The 23,721-nt window shown below is 41.2% G+C and overlaps 1 protein-coding gene across 5 annotated transcripts in view; it reads left to right on the top strand.

Annotated features, from left to right (window-relative positions):
• Positions 1-23,721, top strand: part of dpp6a (dipeptidyl-peptidase 6a) — a 350,581-nt gene that overhangs the window by 174,372 nt on the left and 152,488 nt on the right. The window contains exon 1 of one of the 5 annotated variants that reach the window (XM_033638753.2): positions 14,554-14,871. The exons of the other annotated variants lie outside the window; for them this stretch is intronic. Within the exon in view, the coding sequence (XP_033494644.1) occupies positions 14,815-14,871 (57 nt within the window). The 5' untranslated portion in view covers positions 14,554-14,814. Of the gene's footprint in view, positions 1-14,553; positions 14,872-23,721 lie in introns of those variants that run through there. 5 annotated transcript variants of the gene reach the window in all.

Here is a 23,721-nt window from a genome sequence, read left to right as displayed (position 1 = left end):
TTGAGTTTGCACTAATCTGTGAATGTGTTAGACAGATGAAAAATGCACAGATAAATATTGATGAAAAAATTGATGTTGTTTAAGTTCACGTATATGTCAATTCATTGATACAGTCGTCAACCAAGATTTATTTGAACTGGAAAGCTTTACTTATTGTGTCAAATATTGCTGTTTGCTAAAAATGCGATTAATCAAAATTAACTTATTTCAGAGCCTCTAATTAATTAGATTGATTTTCTTTAATCGCGTCTCACCACCAGTTTTTTTTTACAAACTTGAGAAGTCTGAGAGTCACTTGTTGTCCATTCAGAATGGTCTTGGACCGTGACCCACCAGTTGGGAACCACTGGCTTAGAGGGAGAAAATATCGCTTAGACCAGTGCTTCCCAATCTATTTGGTTTGTGACCCCTTAAAGTGAAGCAATGTATACTTGTGACCTCTCGCCACTGGTTGCATATCTCTGTGTGTGATGACTAGTTAAACCAAAAATTGATTTGGTTGTGTTTTCAAATCTTTTAGAGGTAGAACCATCCAACCATTTTTTTTTTTTTTTGCAAACAGTATTGGCCAAAACCAAATTTATTTTCTGCTCTGTTTCTGAGTCTTCCGTCCATTCTTCCTTCTGTGTGGTGATACAGGTATGTTTTTTGGTAGAAAGAAAATAGTTCCTACATGAAACTGCTCACAACAATGTCTGTGGATTATCTTGAGTAACCTGGTCATGATTTCTGGAAAGAGACATTGCTGTTGAGTTTTCAAATGTGTTTCTTTGGCCTTTGAGCACCACAAGCTGAGTGCCATCTAGTTCCATTACACTGGAGAGAAGGCAGACATCTGTACAGCTGATATCTCCAACACTCTGTAACTCACACTACAACAACCCACATTGATAAAAGTAATACAGGTGAGAGTAGAAAATATGCATTTTTGATTTCAGGGTGAAGTGTCCCTTTAAGGCATAAGGAGGCAGAACATGATTGCAGTGTAACATGGGTCGCTCTTAAGCATTGAGCCCATGAGTCATTTTAGAGAAACTGGGTATTATCTTAATGCCCCTGTGGAATAAAGAGATGCTTACACTATTTGGAGTCACAGCTCTATTTCTCATTCAGACAGAGAAAGCAAAACTGCTGAAGCGCACACTTTGGTGGGTTACTGTTTATTGAATAAGCTTTAATAGAGCGTGCTGCCACAACGCCAGACCAGTTGCATATAATTATGAGGCAGGTTGTTTTCTTTTTCTTTTTTTTTTTTTTGTTTATGTTTCTCTGAACCCCATAATGTAATGTTAGAATACTTTTTTTTAATCTTTATAGCCTAGATACAGACCAGTGGTAACCATCCAGTTTGGCTTGGGACCCCTTAAAAGAAGTAATGTTTATTTCAGAACTTGTGTCAGCGGTTTCATATCCGTGAGTTATGACATTTAGTGGCATCTAGTACTGACTTTGCAGAGCTGAATCTCTTTCTGTGTGCCACGTAGATGAAGTAAAGTTTGATTTGTCCATTTTGGGCTACTGTAGAAACAACAGCAACAGCAAGAAGCAGAGCCAGAGATATGTTTTTTCTGCTCCCCTATCTGTTTAATCATCCTCTGACCCCTTAGATTAGTCTCACAACCTCTTGTGAGGGCACCATCCCCCCGGTTGTGAAACCCCTGCATTGGACAGTGAATGTCAGACCATAACCTGTTTTGGTAGGATTAAAGGTGCCCATTACCCACAAAAATGTCTGTAATACCTCCATTTGAGACAATTAGGGGTGCCTGCTCTGTAACAATACAATGATCCTGGCCCTGCGTATCGACACAGCTGTTTGCAGTAGGGGTTGGCAATATGGCCCTATAGTAATATCTCAATATATCAGGGTATTTGCGATAACAGTATTCTTGACAATATGACATATTAGTAGTAACAATTTTGTTATTACTTTGAAAAATGTAACTGCAACAAAATAGGTTTTATAGCTTTACATGTCAACCTAACAGTTTGCCTTCAAATAGACGAGGGAGAGACACTATGCTGCTGCCGAAGGAGCCGCTGACAGAATTCCCTCTGAGGGGTAACTCGTTAAAAGAGTCTGAGAAGTCTGGAGCTGTTCATAAACATTCCGGACGCCACAGTTCATTCCACACTACTGAGGCTGCTCCTGTTTTTTGGAACCACTGCGGAGTCTGTAATAATTTTGCTTTTAGCCGTGCTTGTTGTTGCCATGGGTAACAGTATGACATCACATGCCAACAAGTTGAAATATTGCAAGTATCACAATTTGAATTTTTCATATCATATTAAAAATTATACCGGTATTGTCGGGAACAAGATGATATGACAAACCCCTAGTTTGCAGTTGTTGTGGCTGTGGCAAAGTTATGAAAGGATTTAAACAAGGTCACAAAACTCCAGGTGCTCCTGAGAATAATAAAGCTGGAGTAAACTCTTCCTGCAACAAAACTAACCGCAGTCAGAGAGAGGGCCGTTAAAGATCTTAAATGATGTCTTTTGGGAATTTGTAATTAAACAGTGTGAAAGGGGCTGTTCTGCATAATTAATATCTCAGCTTTTGTTTCTCAAAATACATTTTACTGATAATTCTAATGTATAAAAATACTTGTCCCACAACCGATAGGTTACTTTGACAGTTTTCTGCTGCTCTTTGGATCCCATTTAAAAATCTCTCACTTTTGGAGACACCTTCACCAAGGCCATAATCCATTATTTACATGTAAAGCCAAGTCAACCTTCTGTACAAAAAAAAAAAAAACCTTTTAAATTTTGTACATTAGGAGTTGAAGTTCCCACAGTGTTGAAGCCTTCTGTCTTTGTTCTGTATTTTATCTTTTTAGTGAAACAGCTATAGCAGCACACATTTTATTTTCCTACTCATGTCACTGAAGCTAAAAAGATGTTAACACCATCATGTTACCTGGAGATACATGAATAATAGAGACATGACTAACACAGACTAAACAATGGACCTTGTTACCTTCTTGCAAATCTAGTAAAGGGGTCCAAGCAGCAAGGCTTAGTACTGGAGCCCTGTTGTTTTTGTCCCCATTATTCCTCTTTCTTATTATTCTTGGATGTTAAAAAGTGTTCTTGCAGCAAAAAGACCAAAATTCACCACTATTGGCAGGAGGGTTGCAAATTCCACCCATGACTCAGGCATGTAAAATGACACTTAATGGGGCGCCCACTAGCTCACCTAGTAGAGCGGACACCCTATGTACAAAGGCTTTGTCCTTGTTGCAGTGGCCACGTGTTTGATTCCATCCCGTGGCCCTTTGCTTCATTTTTTAACAGGTTTTTAAAATCCTATTTTCAACATTTCTTTAGAAACCGCTGGGCCAGGTTGCCAAAACCTAGTCAGGATCACCTACACATTTGATGAAGTCATGGCAAAGATTAATTAATTTAATGAAATCAAGAGTTTTTGCTTCTTGACAGTAAAATAAGAAACAAGCATCCAAATTCTCACAATCTGCTTGGACCCTGCTTATTGCCACTTGTGGCTTTATTTATCAAGTCCCTTTCCTACTGCACAATAAACCCACCAACACCTGCTAACTTCTAGCTTTATTATTAAATGGGAAAGATTACAATCAGCATTCACACCTGGGTCAAATGACACTAGTGGCACTAGTCACGGGTATTTATTGGCTCCAGCTCCGATCGGCAGCGATGGAAACAAAACACCTAGGTGAACGTGCTAATTCTAGCCCCTTTAGATGAGATGCAACCCAAACAGTGCTCAAACACCGATCCAAATTAGTCTGCACTGAGTTTGAGAGAAATACTGAATAAGGAAGAGAATAAGAAGTAGCCACTGTAACATTATCACTGGCCTCCATGCTGCTTTCTACTGTCTACTAACTCTTTTTTTGGCCTTTTTTTGGCAAATGTGACACACCAGTAAGACAGTTAAAAAGGTTTGCTTATCTGCTGCAGAGCCTGGTACTCAGCTCTAGTCGACTGGCAGTTGAAAAGGATTCTATCGCCTATTTTTAGCAGATTTTCCCATGTTTAAAATAACTTCATGCACACATTTTGGTGGAAACGGGGTATTGTCTTTTGTTTATTAATTGGCTCTGACTTCCCAGTGTTTTCCAGTGTGGATTACATCAGAATAAAAGCGTCCTGCACTGTACTCTGCTCTGTGTTAGCTTTACTTTATAGCCACAAATGTTTTGCCGCTGAGTTCTGATGTGTCATCATCAGCAAATATTCAGTCTGAGGCTTGTTGCCTGCAATAAAAGCCGGTGATGTGATGTAAATTAGCATTAGTAAAGACACATTAAGGCAAGGTGAAAGGCATATTTTTACTGTAATAGCTACCTTATTCACCTTTGGTAAAACTGTCATCCAGTAGAATACTAAACAGCACTCCAACTCGGCAATTAAGAATAATGATGTGTTATTATTAACAGCTGTCATGCAAGAATGAATCCCTTCCAGCCATATCAATTTATAATAATGATAGGACCCTAATGGTATGTGATGCCTATTCAAGATAATTTCCTCATGGCTCCTGCACTCACCATCTTCTGCAAAGAGGGAAAAAGAAGCCCATTGTGCTGGTATTTTTCTCTCCATGTCCCCTCTCCTTGGTGAAAGGACTACTGGATGTGACGGTGAAATGCACGGTTGGAGCTGTCCGTTGAGTGGTGCTGAAATCTATTTCAGCACTGTGAAGCTTTTGATGGCGTCTGGATCAGTATTGGGAGCTGTCCTTTCACCTCGGTGCTGAAATGTGTTATAGTAGCCTACGCTGGCCTTTTAGTGGCGCCCTAAATGTGTTAACAGGTGCTGTTTTGGAGGCGTGCTATTATCCTGGGTGTAGCAGGGAGCGTTGGTGCTTGAAGGGGTGATACAGTGTCAAATCAGCCACTTGTCATCTTCTCAGAGAGCAAGTTAGATAGTCTTATTTGTCACGCTTACTTTTGATTGCTTCACCTTTTTTTTTTTAAATATCTCTTTGGGTTTGGAGATGTGCTGCATATTTGGTCTTTTATCTATCCCATCAGTGAAATTTTCAGATTTTTTTTTTCCCAAGAAAAGGCTAGAAGATTATTTTAAAAAAGCTATTCACAGTCAGCTGAGTTTTTTTAATATTATTATGCAGTGCAAAAACACAAAGCACTGACTTCAAGCCATCCTGGAAAAAAAAAAAACATTTAATGCATGAAGCCACCGCTGTTGTCATGACAACGGAGCCTTTCAAAAACAAGATGATGTCCATGTAACACCTGTTGAGAATATGTCATTAGCATGCATTAGCTTCAGAGAGAAAAATAACACTGTGAAACTTAAATAACACACTTCAGGCTTGCCACTGTGCTTGTACACTTGAGATTGTACTTACCAGGAAGTACCACAAAAACATGTACTGTAAGAATTTTGGAAGACCTGACGGTCCTCTGTCTCTGTTTTTGAGGTTCAGTCTTCGGAGGGCATACTGTACACAGAGTGTATGCTAATAAGGATGAAAACTCATTCACCACCACAGACGTTATGGGCACGGTTGTGGAATCTGGCTCTGTTGACATTTCACGGCTGAGTGGTGTGAAGGCTGGTGAATCACACCTGGCATAAAGAGCTGTACGCTGGCAGGAGGAGAAACTGCATCCTGATGCATCCCCTCTCTGTCAAGACGATGGGTCCGAGCTGTGTTTACGTAAGGACCTCACATCGAGTGTTCGCATGGAGAGGGAGCAGGAGGAGAGATGGAAAAGCAATTACTTTTTTTCCCCAATATCCCAATGCTTGCCGTCATGTGTCAGACAAGCGGGAGCGGAAAAATTGAGGCGCGCGGTCCTACGATGCACCACCTGCTAGGAAGCAGAGTCTCAGAGTATGAATCCCAGACCTTTGGTCCTGCTCTGTGTCGACGCCAGAGTAATCACTTATCAGCCCTCACCCTCTCTCTGGGGCCGATACTGGTCTTGTACTGTGAGCAGACTTCTTCCATCATATACTTTACACGATTTATCCGCACGGAAATTTACGTTCCAAGAAATAACACTGCAGTCCAGGAGGGAATGGATACCTCCTTAAAGTATTTAATCAAAACAAGTCATGGGGTGTTATAGCACTGAACAACTTTTGTTTTTGAAACATCCCATTACACTTGTTCCCCTGGCTATATATGCACTGGGGGCTTGCTGCATTGAAGAGTTTGATATAGGAATTAATGTAACACTGATGGATGGCTTTGGCCATGCACAATGACAGAATATGTTCTGGGAGAGTGGTGCTGGCTATAAATTTGGAAAATACATTTTTTTAGATTCCATTTTCTCCACAAATGGGTGTGTTGGGACACATTTTATGGATGTGGATGTGTGCATGCATAAGCTTAAGACCAAACGGGGACTGCATTTTATGCATATGGGGGCTGACACTGAAAAAAACACAATATACTTGGTTTAAATAATCATTTCTTTAATATGGGGGTGGGAGGGGCAGGTTTTCAATATTTGTAGTATTTTTTTTTTGTTGTTGTTGTATGTTTTTAGTTTGTAAAGCGCTTTGGGGTTGCATTTTTGATGTATGAAAGGCGCTATATAAATAAAGTTTGATTGATTGATTGATTGATTGATAATATGTCAACGTTTTTTCTCAGAACATACTGCACTGTTCCACTCTGCCTGGCTGCGATTTCTTACTTCCTAGAGTTTCGACAAGAGACTTCATCAAAAACACACCAGATTTCCATGTAATGTGCATGATCCCTCTCGTACCCAGTGGTGTTAACAGGGATTTAACGCTTTAGTCCTCCAAATATCTCAATTAAAAAGCTGTACAGCCGGAGCACTCGAGGAAACAACTGTTTGCTTTACGCAAACTAAAAGATTTGGACAGACTTTGCTGTGGTTTGTGCTCCTCAAATTAAATCAAGGAAAGAAAACAGAAATTGAGTTCAATCTGTGCAACATTTGTTTAGTGGCTTTCAGACCAGCGGTCGTTCACTTTTCACCTCACCCTCTCAATTTGAATAATCAGAGTGTCAGTTCATTTTTCAGAGCTTACACGTGATTGACTTTTTGATTCCTATCCATTTTCTCTCTCTTTTCAGTCTACAGAGGCTCCTTTAAATAAATATCAGAGACCTTTTTAAATCAGTACACCTCTTGGCTGCATTGAAGCAATCTAAATATAAATGCCAGGCGCAAAATGTGCAGGGTTAATTGGCGATGCCTCCTTAACAATAGCAATTACTTCTTATCTACATAATCATCACCCAGTAGCCATGATGATTTTTTTTCCTGTAATTACAGAACTATAATCAGTGCCAAAATAATGCATCAGTGTACAGTGCTTTCAGCTTATGGCATGTATTGATTATGTTGAAGTTTTAATTGGGCAAAAGTGCTTCCAGGAAGTTCATTATGTCGGCTGCTAGCTTGGCATTAGCAGTGGGATGATGAGGCAGAAGCGAGTGGACGGCTCCATTTGTTTAGGCCGGTTGGCACAATCAGTCAGTTAATTCCTGACTTTCCAGGAACGTGTATTTAAACAGAGCCAGCCCCGGGAGCATTCATCACTGCCGCCTCTCGTCCATTTGTCAACATCAGAGACATGAGCTTTGTACGCTCACTCTGTAACACAGCCACAATAAGGTGGTTATTGTGTTCTCGGCTGCTGCGGTCCGACCACATAGCATCTGTCATCAGCCAATAGGGCTTTGGCCTAGAGTGGCCGTCATTAGTTTGGAGCTGATTGATTGGCTGTTGAGAAGTCGTCTCAGTTTCATATATCATCGTCTTGATGGTAAACACAGGCTGAGTTGTTGGAGAAGGCTGCTAATGTAGTTTTGAGCCACAAGTGAATGGTGCTGTGAGCTCTGGGTGGGCTTTCATTCTTTTTCATATGTCAAAAATGACAAGGTAGCCATCAGGCTCTGTGGCTTTTTTTGGCAAGAAGCAAAATGCAAAGATGTCTGTGATTACAAAATTTGCATTTTTTACACTTTGAAGAATCAGGGGAACCAGTTTCTTCAAAAAACATTACCCACAAGGCAGCCCAGATTTTCATTATTGCAGATTGTCAATAAAATAGCTTGTGATAATACAAGATCCTTAATGGGTTTTCAGCCTCTGTAGCTGTGTGGCTCAATGAATGTTGGTCCTTTCTCTGGTTGGTTGATTGGTTGCTTAGTCCACCATGTTGATCCATACTGAAATATCTCAACAACTATTTAATTTGGTGATCCGTTAAAGGTTTTGTATGTGACATTCAAAGCATTAATATAGCAACAAACCACTATACGCAATGTAAAGATATAGTGGAGTAATGGCGTCCTGAGCAGACAATGAAATCCTGCTACATCTGTGTGTGTTGTTATCCAAGCTCCTCTGCTTTTTGTTGTGGTAGACAGTCTGTCTGTGTGTGCATATTTGTGCACGTGAGTCACTGTGAGTGTGTCCCGCTGGCTAACTAATTGCTGCTGCTCGGCACTGAGCTCATACAGCGGTTACTGCTGTTATTGAGATAGAGTCCTCGCAGAAACATAGCACCCATCCTCCAGTTTCCCCCTGGTTAACACCGTAAGCTCTGTCAGCACTCTTGCCATTGTTAGCGCTGTTTATTGAGTTAGCACTGTTAGCTGCTAGCTGTTGTTCTGCCACTTCCATGTTAAGAACCGTGTGCAGACAAAACAGCCTTGGACACTGAAGTATAAATACCTTCTGAATGTTGTACACATCTCCTTTAACCTTTGATCCAGTGCTGTTGTCAGGTTAAAAGTTCACTCTATCCAATACTTGTGTTTTGTACGAATTAGCAGAATTCTTAGCCAGCATTTGTATGTGGGGCCCATGTGGGTAGTAAATGGGTTGGAAAATGGGGTCCATATCGGCTCCATGCCAATTGCCCACATTAATGCAGGGTTTCTCGTGGTCCCTAAAGTCTCCAAAAGTAGATCAGGAGCCAGAGCCTTCAGCTATCAGGCTCCTCTCCTGTGGAATCATCTTCCTGTTGCGGTCCGACTAGACTAGACTAGACTTGAGACTTTCCTTTTTGATAAAGCTTATAGTTAGGGCTGGCTCAGGCTTGTCCTGTACCAGCCCCTAGTTAGGCTGACTTAGGCCTAGTCTGCTGGAGGACCTCCTATAATACACCGGGCACCTTCTCTCCTTCTCTCTCTCGCTCTCTCTCTCTCATGTCCTGTTACCGCATCTTGCTAACTCGGCCGTACTGCATGTCACTAATTCAGCTTCTTCTCCGGAGCCTTTGTGCTCCACTGTCTCTCAGGTTAACTTATATTGCAGCGGTGCCTGGATAGTGTGACGTGTGTGGTTGTGCTGCTGCAGTGGTCCTGCCAGATGCCTCCTGCTGCTGCTGTTATCATTAGTCATACTTCTATTGTTATTATACACATATGATTATTGTCACATACATATACTATCAGATATTAATATTTACTTTCAACATAATGTACCATGTTGTTGTAAGCTACTGTCATTACCGTCTGTCCTGCATCTCTCTCTGTCTCTCTCTCTCTCTCTGTCTCTCTCTCTCTCTTTCTGTCTCATTGTGTCATACGGATTACTGTTAATTTATTATGTTGATCTGTTCTGTACGACATCTATTGCACGTCTGGCCGTCCTGGAAGAGGGATCCCTCCTCAGTTGCTCTTCCTGAGGTTTCTACCGTTTTTTTTCCCCGTTAAAGGGGTTTTTGGGGAGTTTTTCCTTATCCGCTGCGAGGGTCATAAGGACAGAGGGATGTTGTATGCTGTAAAGCCCTGTGAGGCAAATTGTGATTTGTGATATTGGGCTTTATAAATAAAATTGATTGATTGATAGATTGATGGCTTGACCCATGCAGGCCCCACATAGTTATGCTGGGGCTACCTGAGCACCAAGTGGGTATAGGCCCAAAATGGGTATCTTATCTGGGGCCCACATGTGTACCCCAATTAGCATGGGGCCAATGTATAAGCCATGAACAATCCCATATAGGGCCCGTTTTTCCAGCCCGTTTACTGCCCACATGGGCCCCACATACGCATGTTAACTTGGTTATAGCATGCTAACATGCTAAAATATGATAATGCATGTGGTAAACATATATCTGCTAAATCATTAATGTAATTTATTTGATAAATTCAAATACAGTGCACAAATGTGAATACAGTACAAAAATTCATCAGGATATTGCAGTGAATTCACAACTTATTACCATAACAGTCCCGAGGTCGAGGCTAAGAGTAAGGCAGGATAAGGGAATGACATATATATGCTACAAATATCCTATTTTTGCACAAGTACACCTAATAAAGAAGTCATAAAAACAATGTTACACAGTCATAAAAGACAATAAAACACACTCAAAATCAGAAACCAGACCAGAAACTTGGAACTCCCATGGAAAGGATGTTTCACTTTTCTAGCTTAGCTTAATCAGCACCCATTTTGTAGCTGTTAAAACTGCTAAACATCAGCTTATTAACATTGTGAGGATGTTGATGTTAGCAGCATTTAGCTAAAAACACCACAGTGCCTGTGTTCATCCCCACAGGGCTGCTGGCACGACTGCAGATTCTTGGTCTTGTTGACTTAGCAGACACGGAAGACGTAGGTGTTGCTCTAATTCAGCTCTCACTTTATTTAAGTAGAGAGACTGTTTGTATTGATATAATGCACCTACACTTTTAGAGCTCAGAGAAAGCCTTTCTGTGGGGACTGTCAAACATGGTGCATTCAAATATAAAGAAGCCACTAGCAAAACTGAAACTCATGAAAGTAAATTACAAAATAAAATCTCATAAGGGCGTCCAACAGTGAGTTTTATCCTTTGAGACTACCTTTTTGAAGGACGAGGCCTTTTCTGCCCGTTGCGCTCTGCCGGTCACACAAAGCAACACCGCAGACATTCATTCAGGATTCCAGGGTAATTGACTTTAGAGCTGCCACCTGATTTTAATTAACAGCGCAGCACATTGGGTTGCACACCTGCAACAGAGTCAAACTGGAGACCAAGGTATTAATTAACATTAAGTACATCTCAGAGCAAATCAAAGGAAGTCATTTCCTTGCAGTGTTTAATATGGATTGTACAACACTTTTTGTAGATGTAATTAATTGAACAAGCCCAACGAAACACACGCTTGGTTCTTATCATGAAATGTAGACAACATGAGAGGTTTCTTTCAGCCCCGCTGCAGTAAACTGCATATGCTAATTATGTTTCACTCCCAAAGATTTAGTTAAAATCTCAGACTGACTGAACTTTATTAAAAGCAGCTTTTGCCTCAGTCCTAACAAGTTCCACTTTACTGCAACTGCTTCATCGCCTGGATCATAACTTTTTACAGCCACTCATGTCTTAAACATCATTTCAAACATCCTCACTATTGACTCAGAGTTATTACTTCTGCTGCTGCCTCCGTATAATATTTAATCCTGTTACATTACATTGAAGCCACTTAGTGTTTCAGTGCCATTACTGACGCATCAGTGCAGCAGCACATTAGTGTTCTCTTTCTAATTACAGCAAGAAAGTTACATAAGGCAGAAACTGTTATATCCAAATGCTGCAGGAAGGCAAAAATATCAAAGACTTGCTGCTTTCATTTGCTCAGTTAACCAGCAGCTTTACAACAACACTGTCTCTGATGAATAAAAATATGGGACCTGATTTAAGGACATGGACCTTGTTTTTTTGTTTGTTTGTTTTTTTAGTACAGAGGCGTCATAGTGTGGGGGGGAGCCTAGAATGAAAAGTATTGTTTTATTTGCACTTTCTTATTTTTAAATAGTTAGTGCCATAACTCGCTTGAAAGACTGAAAGACTGAACTTTGTATAAAAAAAGAATTGTGGAAGCTCTCTTGATGCTCCCTTAATAGAGCAAAATGGTTTAGTCCGCCCTTGCGGAGCTAAAGCCAAGTGAGTGACTGCCATAGATTCTCAGCAGAATGATGGAGAGCAGAGACGTTATAAAAGGTCCAGAAATACTGACGAAGTGTTTAAATCCTCGTAGCAGTCCCTTATGCAGGAGCGGCTGGCTGCATAAGTAGCCATGTGGTTCAGCTGATTGGCTGAAAAAAGAACAAAAGCACGTGAATAGCCAAAGAAAGCCAGTATGCAAATTTACTGTTGTTATCGCCGCACCTCCAACTAGGATCAGAGCATTTCCTCTAAAACAACTCAAATTCAAATGCAAAGTTTATGGTTTTAAGGCCACCAATACTGTTATTTGAAACATGGAGTGGCTTCTTCATGATTTCAACTTACACATTCTGCAAAAAAATGAAAATCACTCATTTTTCCGACTTGTGCCAGGCCGACTTGTTGCTGGGTTTCTCGTGGCGGGCCACAATTATAAAAAAAAAAAAGAGATCTGAAGCTCAATTCTGAGGCTGCTCTTTCAATGCTTTTCTCAAATCCATATACATTTCAGGCTTTAACCTTTTGTACTCCACCCCCATTTTGTAGCAAAAACGCCTAAAATGACATACCCAAATTAAAATGACAGTAGCTTCTGAACCGCTCTGACTACACGTATGCATGAGGTCTCGCCAGAAAGAAAACTCCCTGAAGTTTCTTGTGAAAGTGTCAGAAACACTCTAGGTGATACAGAGACAGAGTAATGGGCCTCTGAAGTCAGTAAAAAAGAAGATTTTGCCTAAAATATAATAAAAAATGTTTTTCAGGATGAATAACTGTCTGTGGCTTCATCTGAGCAAGTAAATGACACTGTGGGGCTGTAGGCACACTATCAATGAACATTTGTTTCAAATTTGAAGAAGATTGCTCGAAGTCTGACCATTCTACAGTGTTTTTTCCATGAAAAGATCCAGGCGGAGCTCCAAATGACAAGTTGGTCACTCAGCTTCAAAACAGTACTATCAGTGATCAAACAACACTCAGCCAGCTTCAAACATCGTACCTTATTGAAATAATGTGTGATTATGATAGCTGATGTTGTTTTTGACACACAAACACCATAAAATATCACCAAATAAAGCCATATGAAACTTCAAAGTTATGATCCCACTTTCTAGACAGTATATCTCAGCCAAAAATAGTGGTAGGAGTGAGACTCTTACCTTTTATAAACCAGCTAAGTCCCCACTAACGGCTCCACATAAGATCGCGAGTAATCCTTTAACTTTTCCCGTCGAAAAAAAACATGACATGACTTGTCACCATTCATCGCGATTTTGTACTTTGTGTGTTTAGGCTGCTCTGGTGCGAAATCCATAATAAATAAAAGAAAAACTTTTTTTAAACTTTAAACTTTTATTTTTGAAAAGTCGACAGCTTTCTGAATCTGGCAATACCAAACATTACATGGTTTGATGACGTTGTGCGCCTGGGAGATACCATTTAACAGAGGAGGAGGGGAGCGAGGATGTTGGCATCCTGGCGGAACAACTTTTGATTAGGCCAAACCCACTTTTGATTTAAACTCCACCCATGTTTGGCATAGACTCTGCCTATTTGGAGTACAGATACAGATAATGTAGTTGGTTGAACAGATACAGACACACATACCCATAATGGTGTGCTTGCTTATTCCTAGATTTTAATAATAACTAGATACCAGAGAAATAGTCATAACTGTGCTTGTCTGCAAGGTGTCCTGCCAACAGTTTTGCACGTCTCTTTTACAGTGGTGTTCTACGGGGAAAATGCAGGGTATTTTTTCGCTGCAATACCGCAAGTGGCCACTGGGAAACATCTGCTGCAAGGCTGAGCTGCTTTCTTGGGGGCCTGCATGGGGACTCATTTATAAACATTGTGTACACACAAAACAAGCCCTGAAAGAGGCATATGCCATTTCCCACGCAAAAGTTGTGATCTATAGAGACAGATTTGATGGGAGAAACTTTGACCTGTGCTTATGAACATTTGGGGGACGGGAAATTGGTGACGCAGCCATTTTCGGCTTTTGTTCGTATATGCATTTTTAGTACGCATCCTACACACTGGTATAAATGAGACCCTTGGTGACAGCTTGTGTTGCTGGAGTGCCAACTGAGATGTTTTACCTTAAGAAAGGGAAACTGGGGTTCCAAAAAATAAGAGAAAGTAATAAATGGAAGGGAAAGAAAGCAGACTGACCTTGTAAAAAGTAAATTAATGAATAAAGGTGCCTGAGAGAGACATGGGTCAAGAAGGAGGGCTGGAGTGGTGGCTGCTTATGCATAGGGCCCAGAATTTGGTGATATGGCCCTGTGAGAATCATCAATATGTGACACTGTGTCTGACTGAAGCAGGGTTAGAATGACCAAGTATCAAATGAATATTTAATGAGCTTATATTCCTCATGAATTCAGCATTAAAGTTTCAGCATTTAATTTCAATGCGCATTTTTAATTGATATCCACTCTGCAACTCCCGCCTTGGCTGACTTGCAATCCAAGCATGTGTGCGCGCGCCTGTGTGTGAGTGTGTGTGTGTGTGTGGGGGGGCGCACGCGCCGGTGGAATATTGAATGGCTCACGCGCAGAGTCCCGCAGCAAGCGTTTAAAGAAGAGATGCGCGGCTCTCTCCTCCTCTCCCTCTCTCTCTCTCTCTCTCTCCCTCTCCCTTCTCTCTGCTGTCTCCTCCTCTTCTCTTTCGCTTCCACTGAGACTCTTTCTCCTTTCCTCATCCTGAGCGGCGCGTCCTTCCTTCCACCACTTGTTATTTCACACCTTGGCCGTTTCAAACGCAGCCTGTAGGCGCCGTGAATACACCGTCTTCTCCTCCTCCTCTCGTGGCCACCGCTTCTCTGCTGCACCGGTGTGTCTTTCTGTATTTGCATTTTTTTTTCTCCTCCTCCTCCCGCCGAGGAAACAACACTTTCCCCCCCAGCTGTTGGGAATCATGACCACGGCGAAGGAAGGCAATGCACCGTCGAAAGCGGCTCAACAGCAAGACCAGGTACCGCTGAGCTCTCCTCTCACTCCTCTTGCCCTCACATATTGATATCAACATTAACCTGTGTCGCCTTGCTTTGCTTGGCCAACACTGGATAGTGTCTGCATGCAGCGCTGCGGTGACTTTTTCCTGTGATGGTGTGTGCTGGAGGAAACAATCATTTGGTAACCTCCGCTCGTAATAGACGTTTGCACCCGGAGTCAATTGGAAGTGATAGCCGGTGCCGTGCTGTCACTTCATCACGACTGGAGGGTTCTTGCAGCCTCCTGCTCGCCTCTGCTCATCACAATCATTATTATGCAGTATTCGGTGACTTTAGAGACAACGAGCAGTTTGTGTTTTCCATTACACCCAGTGCGCTTCACCTTGCAGTAGGGCAAACCAGCTCAGTTAACTTGAATCAGATTGTGCATAAAAGGCCTGGAAATGTACTTGTGGTGTTCATATCAACAGTTTGAAATCATCATATGCTTCTACCTGTCTTATAAAATGCCTTTGACCCCTCCAGGAGAGGCTCAGCTGTGTCTCCAGTCTGAAGGCTGAGAACACTGTTGCATTTCAGTGTGGTGCAGGGTGGCTCTGCTCTGTTTTCTTTGCCACCTCCATCAGTGAGTCCGTCAGTCAGTGATGATGGAGCATCTGTTGACCCATCTCCACAGAGGTGCAGGCTTGCCCAAATAATGGAGGGGACAATGGTGTTTATTTTGCAGTATCAATATTTCATGAGCAGGAATAAAAAGAGCGCTCATTCGCTATTGTGCTCTGTTAATGTCAGGGTTGACAAATAATGCACCTCTGCCTGCAGTAAGAATTTCAATGGATTTCAATGCAATTTTGTACAAAGTGAAGTGTTTTTGCGAGAGTTCCCACAGGGACAGGGGATATTTGAAAGTTTGTAAAAATGTAACTTTTCCAACTTTTGGAAATGGCACATTTTTTCTTCAATATACCCATGCACTTTCTTTTGAACAGCATCACCGTGAGGAAAAAGCTCTGGCAAATGTTTGATTATTGCTTAAAAACTGAAAAAGGCTCCATTTTTTGCCACTGTCACATTTTACCCCCATATCTTCTAATTTTAAGACCTCACTGAACCAAATAAAACCTTGAAAGTAATTTATTTCTGTGTGCTCTCAGCCTGCCGCTCGCTGTCACGTGCAAGGATATGGTTCCATTTTGTCAAGTTTTTCCTTGTTTTCGAGCCAGTCCATCAGCACAAGCTGTAACTTCAGACGGCATCTGTCACTGCTAGCCTCCACCTGTGCGCTGCACCTGTCCAAAGATGACAGAAAAGGTGAGAGGGACACTCGGCTTTATCCTGCCAAGCAGACAATCTTCCCCCGCTGTGATTTAGATGCAGACTGTCAGTCACACCCTCGGAGGCAGCCAAAGGTTCTGCCGGTCCCACCCTGCGTATTCTGCATGCTGGCTTTGTAGGCACAAATATCGGCATAAGCAGTTGATGATGATTCATTTTTTTCTGTCTGGTTTCAGCTTCACAGATGTGAGAATTTGCTGCATTTTTCTTTTGTGTATCATTCATATCAAATCAAATATCTCTGAGGTAAGACTGTTGGTTGGACAGAACAGGTCATTTAAAGACATCACGTTGATCTCTGATGGTCATTTACTGTTTTCTCACATTCTGTAGACTGAAATAGGGCTGCAACTGATGATTGTTTTCATAGTCAATGAATTAATTTGGATTGTTTTTCCAACTAATTAATCGTCAGGTCTTCACAACATCAGGAAACTGTGAAAAATGCCTGTCAAAATATCCAAATCCCAAGGTGACGTCTACAAAGTGCTTGTTTTGTCCAACCAACTGTGTTAAACCTTAAGATGCTGTCATTTATAATAACAAACCAAAGACAAAACAAATCGTCATATTTGATAAGCTGAACCCAGAGATTGTTTGGCATTTTTTGCTTCATAAATGATTTAAATGATTAATGTTGCGTTTTTAATCAATTAATAGTTTCAGCGTAGACTGTAAAACAAAACAGACTTACCAATGATTCAAATAACCTTTTGTCGCAGCGCTATTATTAAGTCCTCTGATACAAATTTGGCATTTACTTATTAGCTTACATACACGTTTAAGGTGTGAGTGGAGACTGTAGAGCACACGCTTGTTAACACCTGCAGAAAGTGACCTTTTTTGTAATTACCGACAACATTGCTTTGGACACCAGTAAATAGCAAAAGGGGGCTGTCAGGGGATTTTCTTGAGGCGTGAAGCTCCAGCAAAGTGAAAAATTGCTTCAAGCATATCAGGGTTGTAATATCAGCCATGTGACATAGACATGCATGCATGCACGCAGGCACACACCTTACAGCTGGTGCGCACGGGCGTACACACAAACATACACAGTGGCTGTGATTACGTGAGGTCCTGTTGTGGCCCCCTGATTGATGGTCTGCTGGCCGCGCTTATGGTCCAGGGACAGAGGACGGAGATAGAGGGCAGCTCACCAGAGATAGCAACAGCTCTCCAGTAATCAGCTAACTGCAGCCACAGAGAGAGAGTCACTTCGCTAACACTCATTACTGCAACAGGGTGGAGGTTCCCAGGGTGTGAAAGGTTGAGTCAGGGTAGGGTGGAGTAATGCACTTACAAAAGGCGAGATACTTTGGATTAAATTAATGCTAAAGTAGCACGTTTTTTTTGTTGTCACAGTACTCTCATCTTTGTAATTACACAGAGTGCTGTAACACAAAGTACTGTGATTGAGAAATTTGGCAAAAAGTACTTGCTCAGATTAAGTTCCAGTGCTTGATATGGACACCAAAAAATGACCTAAATAGTGAGAAAACCCTGCATCCAGGGAAAATGATACTCAAAAACTCAAGAAGCAGCTGGTTCTGTAAACATATATGAGTGGTTTAAAGATATCACATTACAGAATTAATGGGGATCTTCCTATTTCAGATTTCTCACTTACTTCCCACAGCCAATTGGAGCTTTAAAGCCGAATCACAGCACCCAGCATTTAATAGGGAAGACGTCTGCGGAGACGCCTCCGCCATCCAGCCCAATAATCGGCCTTTTTATTGCTTTTTCACATTCTGTTCGACTCGCGATCTTGGGAAGCGGTAGCTGGTAATGCATGCTAAAGGGAGAGACTTAGATACTGTGAGAGCCGAGCTGAAAAGCAAGGTCTGCCCTGTTAAAGTTGATTTAGTGGCGTCTCATCGTAGCAGAGCAGTAAAGGACTTTGGGGGGGATTCAAAGCCAAAACCTCAGATCAGGACAGCAGCTTGAGAAACAGCTGAGCGGAGCAGCCTGCGGGTGTTCCTGAAGAGAATTGACACCCAAGGGCCAAAGAAGGAAATTAATCATAGACAAGCCAGAGCATGTGTAACATGGTCGGTCTTACTCATGTTGTGGCATTTTGTTTATTTCAAATTAGAGTTTCTGTTTTGTGTCACATTTGTGATAAATGAATTTTCCGATGAAGCTATTTGCTCGAAGGTGATTAAAGGCATCTTGCACCATTATACAGTATTTATCCAAAAAAGCACATGGCTGTCTGCATCCCCACCAGTGGAGTTAAAAGTGACATGTGACATGTATAAACTCATTTCCAATGCAAAAAAAGTGCAGACCCTCCTGGTAGCATTCATTCAGTGCCTAAAGGAGCTGTATGCAACATCTAGAACATTTCTATGATTCAGAGTGTTGGGTGGGATTGTCTATGTTGTTCGAATGAATAGACAGAGGCGCCTCTGATGGGTAGATATGTATGACTGCTATTTAGCCCAAGTCCTTTTTACTTGTAAGGGTTAGAAATTAACTTCAAAATCCACTGGCCACTCAATAGATTGCCACTGTTTTTTTGGCTGGTGAGTAGGGATGTAACGATATGGAAAATTTCATATCTCGATTATAGTGAACAAATTATCACAGTAAACGGTAATATCGTGATATTTTTTTTAAATGCTGTAAAATGTCCAAAAAATAGATACATTGAAAAAATTTTACTAAATCTTGTAACTTCCTTATCATACTAAAATGTTAACAGCCAAAATCTTATATTAAAATGAAACTTTCACGTTAAAGGGGCAAGGGATTGGCACAGCAACAGAAAGATTTATTTTAAATGAACAAAATATGTAAACACATTACAGGAACAAAGCTTATTTGTCTGGTGCATTTTAACAGTCAGCAAAATAAACTTTAAACCTTAAATAAACATAAATGTGCAAATAAATAAACAGGCACTTAACAAATTAAGAGCTGCAATACCATGTAAACAAGTCCAAACATTCAAGTATTGAGAGAACATCACTAATTGATTGTTCTGTCCCAGATCAAGACATAATATAGGCTGACTGCTGACCTTGCATCATGTATGTTCATTTAAGATTGAAACAAAATATGTAAACAAATTACAGGAACAAAGCTTATTTGTCTGGTGAGTGAAGCAAATCTAGCGTCCACTTGCATATTTTACCAGCATTTGGCTGGTGGCTGATGCTAATTTCCAACCCTCTTACGCCAGGGCCACACCGGACGCGGAAGCGCTGCAAATAGCCTCGAAGCGCCGAAAGCAAAGCCAGTTTGCTTTCGGCGCCCATGTTAACCAATTGTGTCATCCACACCGGTTGCACTGCACAGCTCCGCGGCCGGCGCTGCAGTGATTGTTTGGGCGTCTGGTCTATTTTCTGCGCGAGCCACGAGTGAATGTGTCAAGCCGGGCAGGAAGTCAAACAAAGGAACAACAACAGCATCCGGTCAATTTTCAGAATAAAACAAATGTATAAATGCAATGTATATATGTGTGTGTGTTTATATACATATTAGTCAGTGTTTTCTAAACAGAGCGCGAGAGAGATGAACACACATACACGCACACACACACTCACACCCACTAACACACACGAGAGAGAGAAACAGAGACAGAGAGGGCCGGGGCACACACACGCAAACAGACAGAGATACCCATGATGGAAAAACAGCCCCAAATGTGAGGGAGACAACAGCTGGGAGCAGAAGCACTTGTTGACTGGCGTGGAGAAATGCGCGTCTGATGTGAACAGGCTTGCGCGAGAATTTCGGTGCGCTGCGCTTCGCAGCACTTCGTTGGCAGTGTGGCCCTGGCGTTAGGGGTACATGATTTGTATATATGTATAAACTGTAAACTGATTTTCCTTATGTATATTTTTTCTATATCTGTGGCCTGAATTTATGTATATGCTGCATGGTGACCAGTGATTTGCAGTGGTTGTGGCATATTAGGTGTGTTTGTCAGTTGTGTTTAGTATATACTTTGCAGTTGTTCAGCCAGAGACCCTTATGGAGCACTGAATGGATGGGGGATATATGATTTGCATATAAATGCTGCCATTTTCCCTTTTGTACCAATATTTTCTTCAGGTACCTTTTTGCGCTTTATATTTATGTGTAGCCTTGGTATGATATTGGTAGATTATGTATAGAGTGCTCCAGGGATGACGTTTCTTCTGTAGGCCCACGCCAGCGTTGCCCTGGTTCCCTTGTCAAAAAGCCAATGGGATTTTTCCACTGGATTTAGGATTATTTGCAGAAAATAAGATCTGTGGCAAACAAATGTTTATGATCCTTACATGTTTTGTTCAGCGAGACAATCTGCACAATTGAACACCACTTTCATGATTATTGAAGAGTAAATGCAATCGCCAGAGGTAAAAAGCGTTAGGCTATGAATGAACTACACTTAGGTTGCATGACTTAACGTTGCCACCACAATGAGGTCGTGAAGCCAATGTTTGTTGTGATGATGCTTAAAGTCTAATTTAGCTACTTGTTTGCAACCGCCTCTTATAAGACACAAAAAAGCTTCAAAATCCACGCGTGGGGTATTTACTGACATATTTTATGTTGCAGAACAGAACATGAAAGTCTCTTAAGCTTGTATGAACCACAGACCTTATTTCAAGCATTAAACCAAAAACTCATTCAAAAAACCCATTGACTTAAAGACGAGGAGTGCTAAATGCTAACTCATTTCTGGGTTTTAGGACTCATTCCCAGAGCAGCAACAGCAGTGGTTTGTCACATGGCTTCATGGGTGTTAACGATGGGGATGTTGTTAATCAGATGTCTGAGGAAGAGCCGCTGGCTTGAAACATTACACAGCAATAAAATCCTTTGAACGGGATCTATTTGGTGTGCAGATCTATTTGTCTTACTTTGCGGGATTGTCTGCACACAGTTCTCAACATGGACGAGGCTCAGCCAGTGGCTAACAGCTAACATTACTAATTCTGTGAAGAGTGCTTACAACGGCAACAGCACATTATTAAAAAGGGTTGAAGACAAAGTGTGGGGGCTACACTTCAGTGACAATGTTGTCATGACATCAGTGTTATGAGCAGTATAGAGTGGAGGTGATTAGCTAGCCAGTGAGACACACTCAACATGGACAGAGAAGCTGGGATTGCAACACACACACAGGGAGCATGACTTCATTCAATGCTCAGGATGCCATTACTTCTCTATATCTTTACATGGCATATAGTTATTTACTGCTATATTAATGCTCTGAACATCGTATACAGCTCCTTTAAGTTTCTCCTCAGATACTGTGACACTTACTTAACCTCAATGTCATGAGTCTACCAAGTTAGTTTTCCGAGCTTGTGCTCTTGTCAAATATTGATAAAATGTCGTTTATTTAAAAAAGGTGTCTGTCTGCCATGAGCTGATAAATTCAAGCATTAAATATGAAGTTGCTCACTTGAAAGTCAAAATATCGACAGGAGGAAAAAGCCAGACGGGAACATGCTCTTTTAAGGTGTTAAAAGATTTAAATATTGGAAAATTGATGATATTTGACTCGAACAGTTCTGTGTGTTTTTTGTGTAATCTTGCACTGAGAAAACAAGTAGAGGTTTTTTAATCAGCCGTGTTTTGTTTTATTCACCTCGCTGTGGTGGAGCTGTTGCCTCAGTGGCGTGCTGATGAATAGCTCAAGTGATAAGTGCTCAAACAGATGTTAATTAAAGTAGCAACTTGCACACAAAACACAGTGGGACAACAAGGTATCATCTCCGTGGCACCTGCTATGGATTTTGTGTTTTTGCATTAACTTTCCTGCAGTATATGTGATACAGCAGTGATGGTGTCTCAATGCCCTGGAGTTTCCTTTTTACAAGCTGGTGCATCTGTGCATTCATATCTGATGATCCAGAGGTGACACTGCTCATCAGCTTGTATAATACCGTTAATGTAGACTCATCCCCTTTTACAAGCCACTTCACTGGTAATAAGTGCAAAGTGGTCCATTGTGAAAATGACTTAACATGTTGCCAGATCAGGTGTCAAGGTCACCTGTTGGTCAGCCAGGAAGTCCCATAACAGGATAGTCACAGATTACATTATAGTAAATGCAGATTTGCTCTGCCTGTGTAGCATGTGCTAAAGGTTCAGACACTCACATTTAAAATGGCAAGTTTGCACAAAATGAATTAATTTCAATGAGATGTCAGTGATTAGTAGATTAGTAAGTAAAGTTTTTTTGTGGCAAACTTAGATAGCAAATTTGTGCTGTTGACCAATAGCAATCAACACTGCTAAGATGATGGAAGCTAACGTAGCTATTAGCCCTGTTGATCATTAAATTTTTATCTGACCTCCACCATAAAAGAAGATTTGTTTGCAAGCAGCAATGACATAAGGGGTCAATGGTGCAAAAACGTCTTTTGAATAAGCTGTGAAAGAATTGTCCCATTAGCAACCCAGCTAACTAGCTTGCTAGCTTGGAGAGGATATTTTTCCATCATTTGATTTAATAATAATTCTTTTCTGAATGCAATAATGTACTGTCCTGAGAAAAAAAAAATACCAGGAGTAAATAACTAGCGCAAGGATGTTCCAGGCTGGTTAGCTTGTTAGCAGTTAGCCCACCAGGCTGAATGTAGGGCTTTACTATTGGTATTTTTAGCTCCGCCATGTCAGACCTTGCTGTGTTGGTTTGCATATCTACGACTAGTTTAAACATGCTGAGTTATGCCAACTTGTACCGAAGATGACCATCTCCAGAGTCGGGCCAAAGAGCATCCGACCGTCTTCAGATGTGTTGCAGTGACATCAGATGTGCGTCATCATGGGCATCTTCATTTACAGTTAACTAGCTATAGACTGAGAACAAATAAATTAACTCATTGTGCTCCTCAAAGGCAACCGTCAGCTGTTACTGGCAACTTTTAAGGTGAACAGTTTTTTTGATGTTGTTAATCAATAGACACACCCTGAATGGCAATGTGACAACGTCCATCATTCCTCTTCTTAGGCCTGGCTACGGTTAGGCATGACATTAACCAGGTCTAACCCTAACCCCTTTGTTTTTACTGGCTCTCTTGCATGATATACACTTTAGTGATAATTGGATATCCAAGTGCTTAATAAAAATCTATATAAATTTCAACCAGATTATGTGAACTAAAATTATTCTGTTTCCCTACTACAATAGAATTACACATATGCTTCTGAGACATTGCAAGCAAGCTGTAGGAGATGGGCATCTGGTGTATGTTTGTGCAGAGCCAAGAGGAAACTAAAAAACTCGACAGTACAAGAGAATTGTTGACCACAATATCACCAGTGGGGCACACAGAAAAACACTCCATTGGTTCCCAAGCACATTGGCGGCATCAGCTAAAGACACATCTTGAAGTGGGTAGCCCTGCTGTTTGGAGATGGAATCAATCAAATCAAAGCAATCATGCAAGTAAAGCCAAGCCAGCACATGTGTATCAAAAAGGGCTAGTAGTTTACCATCAAGTGGCAACCTACAGAGCTGAAAAATGAAGCCAATGCAGAAGTCTAATCCCTACAGACCCTCATGTTCAAATGCCCAACTTTAAAGC

The sequence above is a fragment of the Epinephelus lanceolatus genome, chromosome 20 (genome assembly GCF_041903045.1).
Source record: "Epinephelus lanceolatus isolate andai-2023 chromosome 20, ASM4190304v1, whole genome shotgun sequence".
In the NCBI taxonomy this organism is placed as follows: domain Eukaryota; kingdom Metazoa; phylum Chordata; class Actinopteri; order Perciformes; family Serranidae; genus Epinephelus; species Epinephelus lanceolatus.
Note: the sequence above shows the minus strand (reverse complement) of the source record. Positions and strands in the feature narration are given on the sequence as shown.